General features: G+C 42.1%; 1 protein-coding gene across 1 annotated transcript in view; it reads left to right on the plus strand.

The window, feature by feature from the left end:
- Positions 1-4,265, plus strand: part of mta1 (metastasis associated 1) — a 49,850-nt gene extending 45,585 nt beyond the window's left edge. The window contains exons 17-18 of the mRNA XM_029687648.2: positions 3,184-3,326; positions 3,559-4,265. Of these exons, the coding sequence (XP_029543508.2) occupies positions 3,184-3,287 (104 nt within the window). The 3' untranslated portion in view covers positions 3,288-3,326; positions 3,559-4,265. The remainder of the gene's footprint in view (positions 1-3,183; positions 3,327-3,558) is intronic.
- Positions 4,266-6,000: the final 1,735 nt, after the last annotated feature.

A 6,000-nucleotide genomic window follows, 5' to 3' on the forward strand; every position in this document is an offset into this window, starting at 1 on the left:
GAGACCAGAGTGAGACCAGAGGGGTGGTGTGGTTCGCAGGGACCTCGCCCCCTAATAAGCCTTCTCTCCTGGACCACAGCAGGGCTAGTCCACACTCACTAGGGACCATGTCCATGATCAGAAAGGAGGGGCACCTGTCAATGTGTGTGTGTTGCATAGAGATAGAAGGAGAAACGTGGAGGGGGAAGATGTGGAGCGTAACGGCAGGAGGGAGGGAGCTAGGCCTATAGACTACCTACAATGAGTGGTTCTCCCGTGTCTTCTTATACAAGGTTTCCCAAACTCTGTCCTGAGGCCCTCCCTGGGTGCACGTTTTGGTTTTGGCCCTAGCACCACACAGCTGATTCAAATAAGCAAGGCTTGATGCTGAGTTGGTTATTTGAATCATGTGTGTAGTGCTAGGGCATTAAACCAAAATGTGCACCCAGGGAGGGGCAGGACTGAGTTTGGGGTAACCCTTCAGTGCTGCTGGTGTCTACAGACATCTTCTCTGGGTTTGGACAGGAGACAAGACTCCTAGAATACAGTTGAAGTGGGAAGTTTACATACACGTATGCTGGAGTCATTAACTCATTTTTCAACCACTCCACACATTTCTTGTTAACAAACTATAGTATTGGCAAGTCTGTTAGGACATCTACTTTTTGTATGACAAGTAATTTTTACAATTGTTTATAGACAGATTATTTCACTTATAATTCACTGTATCACAATTCCAGTGGGTCAGAAGTTTACATACACTAAGTTGACTGTGCCTTTTAAACAGCTTGGAAAATTCCAGAAAATGATGTTGTGGCTTTAGAAGCTTCTGATAGGCTAATTGACATCATTTGAGTCAATTGGAGGTGTACCTGTGGATGTATTTCAAGGCCTTCAAACTCAGTGCCTCTTTGCTTGACATCATGGGAAAATCAAAAGAAATCAGCCAAGACCTCAAAAAGAAATTGTAGACCTCTACAAGTCTGGTTCATCCTTGGGAGCAATTTCCAAACGCCTGAAGGTACCACGTTCATCTGTACAAACAATAGTAAGCCAGTATAAACACCATGGAACCACGCAGCCGTCATACCGCTCAGGAAGGAGACGCATTCTGTCTCCTAGAGATGAACGTACTTTGGTGTGAAAAGTGCAAATCAATCCCAGAACAACAGCAAAGGACCTTGTGAAGATGCTGGAGGAAACGGGTACAAAAGTATCAATATCCACAGTAAAACGAGTCCTATATCAACATAGCCGCTCAGCAAGGAAGAAGCCACTGCTCCAAAACAGCCATAAAAAAGCCAGACTACGATTTGCAACTGCGCAATGTGGACAAAGATTGTACTTTTTGGAGAAATGTCCTCTGGTCTGATGAAATAGAACTGTTTGGCTGTAATGACCATCGTTATGTTTGGAGGAAAAGGGGGATGCTTGCAAGCCGACGAACACCATCCCAACCAATGGACAATGACCCCAAGCATACTTCCAAAGTTGTGGCAAAATGGCTTAAGGACAACAAAGTCAAGGTATTGGAGTGGCCATCACAAAGCCCTGACCTCAATCCTATGGAAGATTTGTGGGCAGAACTGAAAAATGTAAAGGCAATGTTACCAAATGCTAATTGAGTGTATGTAAACTTCTGACCCACTGGGAATGTGGTGAAAGAAATAAAAGCTGAAATAAATCATTCTCTCTACTATTATTCTGACATTTCAAGTTCTTAAAATAAAGTGGTGATCCTAACTGACCTAAGGAAGGTAATTTGAACTTGGATTAAATGTCAGGAATTGTGAAAAACTGAGTTTAAATGTAGTTGGCCAAGGTGCATGTAAACTTCCGACTTCAACTGCATGTGCTGTCTGTCTGAACACCACTTCATGTCTCATTTTCATTTAGGAAAAATAATTGATCTGTCCTCTGGTTACGCACACGTCACGGACTGCACAACTACATTATTAACATGAATATGCTACAGCAAGTTTCCATCAATCTCATTGATATGCTGTATAGATCAGTTTGATTATAGCCCTGTTCACACAATTGTCTGATATCTAATAAGACACCCTTCTGTCTGGAGTGGGGTCAGGGTTTGGGACAGGAAGTGTGTCACTGGGTGGAGTGGATCTCCTGCTGCAGGGCAGATGAACATGCATTACTACAGAAGGCCAACAGAGGGCAGGAGAGGTCAGACATGAACATGCATTACTACAGAAGACCAACAGAGGGCATGAGAGTTCAGACATGAACATGCATTACTACAGAAGACCAACAGGGGGCAGGAGAGGTCAGACATGAACATGCATTACTACAGAAGACCAACAGGGGACAGGAGAGGTCAGGCATGAACATGCAGTACTACAGAAGATCAACGGGGCAGTAGAGGTAACCTTTTAATTCTGCTGCTCCATCAGCATCAGTCGCTCAGTGCTGAAGGCAGCGCAAAGGCTTTACAATAGACTAGAATCTTGATTATGTCTGCTAGCCATGGTTACGGGTATTAGAATATTTCAGTATCCGAGCAGACGTTAGTATTCCATTACTTGCAAGAGTATCCATTTTTCCGAAGGGGAAAAAAATGTATAGGCCTATTTTAACAAAGAAGGCTTTGTCTAAAGTGAAATGATGTATATGACATTGCTACATAGTCTGCAAGGATAGACCATTACATTAGACATTTTAATAAAGCAGTTTAATGACAGTTTTTATGAGTGTGCCCTATTAACAAAAAGATGTACCGGTAGCCTACGCACTTCGCACTTGTAGCGTGTTATTGTCTGTCAATCAAAGCGGCAGTACAGTCAGAGGCTCTGTGTGGAGCAAGTGAAGTGGGAGATTTCTAATCCATGCAAAATGGAATTTAAAATGATGGGATTCGGTTGGCTAAATGAGGGAGTAGGCTACAATTACAACGATCAACCAACTGGTATATGATGATTTCATATGGAGTTGTTGTAGACCAGGACAGGGAGTGCAGCAAAATAGCCTCAATTAGCCCCGTTACGTTAGCTAGCTATCTTCTTCACATCGATTTGATGCAGTCGAGACCGACACTACCTGATGAGAGAACCTTTTGCAGCAACACGTTTGGCTACTCGGTCTCTCTGTGTGTTCCAAAAATCCTGATATTATTTAAATGGTGCAATAATTTCACATGCCTTTCCCTAGTGTCTGTGACTGTGTTAATATCCATCTCTCCTCTGCCAGGTATGAAGCCCAAAGCCCCTCAGTGGGATATCATGGCCAAGAGGACCGCTGAGCCAGGCCGGACCACCTCTGCCCCTATGCAGCAGGTACATGAGCTGGACTGACTGAACACAGCAGGAACCTCACTACAACCTTTACACAAGGTAGGACAACTCTCGTTCAAGGATTCATTTGTTGGCTGATTGATTTGATGTCTTTGTTATTTCACTGACTTTCATCTTTTAAGATGTCCTGTCGATTTATGGGCTCATAAGATACTAGATATTCCAAAAGTAATGCCTTTACATTGTTAAATAGTACTTTATTGTGTTCTGAAGTAGAATCATATAGTGGAGTATAAGAGATGAAGTCTAAACCCTCGTTTTCTTACCCCAGGTAAATGAAACGGGGAATGTATTTTTCCACATCCAGAGATGGAGTTGGGGGGGATTTGAGTGGAGGAGGGCTGACAGCCGCAGCACCATCATTGATTGTCCATCATCTCACCCAATCGGCACGAGCCTGCAAAACTGTCAAAGACCAATGGACCAATTGTTTTTGGGAATGGAAGGAGTGGCTCTAAGGCTTTGGCCTATCAGAAGACTTCCTGACTCAACAGGACTGTGTTTATTACTTAACCTTGTTATTACTGTCGTCATTGTAATTATAATTATTTTATTTTTTACCAACTATAATCCGACAGCTTATCAGTTTAATTGTTAATTAAAAAAACGATAACTTAAAGTTTCATGACAACTTCTTGGCGTTGTTGCGTGGAAAACCCCTGTGGAAAAGGGTGAAAGAACGACTGTATTGTAATATAAGCCATTTGCAATTTTTTTTTTTTTTACATGTTTATTAAATACACAACAATGAGAAATAATTTCAATGACATAAGAATAATTCCTTGGTTGTTATTGTTTATTCTTTTGAAAGCTTCTAGAGTTTTCTGATTCTGTTTTTTTTTTGTGAGCAGGCCCGACCCTATTTGGCCCGAGAGGTTTAACTTATTGAGAAAAACTGAAACATGCTGTTTTTTCTACCTTTTTCACAAGTAATGCATCTATGCTTCAATGATGTAATTAAAAAGATGATTGATTTTTTTTTTTCCTTGTGTGGGATTACTGTTCTGGTTGTGGAACACCTTGGTTTGTCCCAAAATTTTGGCACCCTAAATTTTACATAGTGCAGTCCTTTTGACCATCGGGCTCAGGGTTCTGGGCAAAAGTCATGCACAATAGAAATCGATATAGTAGAGTTACTCCCATGTAAAGATTCTATAAGATATGTTTTTGGGTAGTTGGCTAGCGCTAGTCGGTTGTACCTGTGCCGAAACTCCAGTATTTCTCCTTCTATAGGTTGGCCTCAATATTATTTTTAAGTGGTGAGCCAACATGTTTTCACCACTTTTATTGTCATGATGGATCAACTTTTTTTTCTCATGGCGTCTTGTACCTCTGCAGCAGACACCATGAGCAATATATTTAAAACATTGAATCAGAATAAAACCAAACTATCGAATCGCAGTACATAATAGAATCGTGATGCATATAGAATGGCAGTCACCGGAGGCTGGTGAGGGGAGGATGACTCCTAATTGTGGCAATGGAGTGAATGGAATGGCATCAAACACGTTTGATTACCATATCAATAAGCCGTTCCAGCCATTACTATGAGCCCGTCCTCCCCAATTAATGTGCCACCAACCACCTGTGATTACAATACATTGTATTCCACCTAAGTATTTTGATATCTTATTGTGAGGTCCCTGGCAATTCCCAGTCCTATAGGGACTATATTGAATCTGATCTTTTGCCTTCCAATTTATACCATACCACCTCCATATGTGGATCTCAATCCTGATACAAACCCAATCTGCCATATGCGACCTCTGATTGGGCGCTGAGATCTTCTTTTTTTTTTCTTTACTGTTTTACAACTGCAGTGGTTTGGCTCTGCCCACTCCCTCTAAAAGTGCTTAGAGGTCACAGAGGTTCTGTCAATGACAGACTGTTTTAGAGACAAGGCTCTATATCATGTTCAGGGTATGGGTCCATTTCATTTCTAATGGAAACTCCCATTCCTGAGCGGTTTCTCTGGTCAATGCTTATGGTGACTGGAGTTAAGTGTGGCTCAGTTGGTAAGTGCAGTTGCAATAGAAATACCAAGATAGTAATTTCAATTCCCAAAGGTATTACATATAAATGTACTTAAGTTATGCACTCTGACACTGTGTTTTGTATGTCCCCACTGTTTGTCAAGAGAAACTGTTTTCCTGGTGTATAAAGGCCTGGGTCCTCTTCAAACAGGCCCACTTGTAGCAAAGTGTTTAGCTATGGAAGCTTGAAACTAAAACCTGTTCTTACTGGACAAGTTCAGGTAGTACTGTACCTCTGCTTTTTAAAACGTTTCTCCCTACTGAACACGACCCAGCTCTGAATTCTGCCAGAGCTCAATAAAACCCACTACTCACCGAGGTGAAGAAAGAGTTAATGAAAGATGCAAGAACAGCAGGAGTAGGGACCGTTCTGTCTCTGAGCATGTGCTGCTGTCCTGGCTAATACTGCAGTGAAGGAAAATGTGTCAATTTTCATTGGACAGTAGTCCCCTCCGGAACGGTGAATGAGCCTGTAACTGACAGTCAGACGATGTCCTGTTTGCGGATGGTGATTCTTCACATTGACCGTTGGTCCTGAGGTGCATTTCCGTGGAATCTACAACCGTGGGCGACAATCTCCCGGTAAGATGTGCGGGTTGATATAATTGTTGTTCCACTTTACTGCCTACTTGAAACCGCACAGGACAGGGGTTAGACTAGGCTACAGGATGTACTTTGGT

The sequence above is a fragment of the Oncorhynchus nerka genome, linkage group LG18, assembly GCF_034236695.1.
Source record: "Oncorhynchus nerka isolate Pitt River linkage group LG18, Oner_Uvic_2.0, whole genome shotgun sequence".
Classification (NCBI taxonomy): Eukaryota; Metazoa; Chordata; class Actinopteri; order Salmoniformes; family Salmonidae; genus Oncorhynchus; species Oncorhynchus nerka.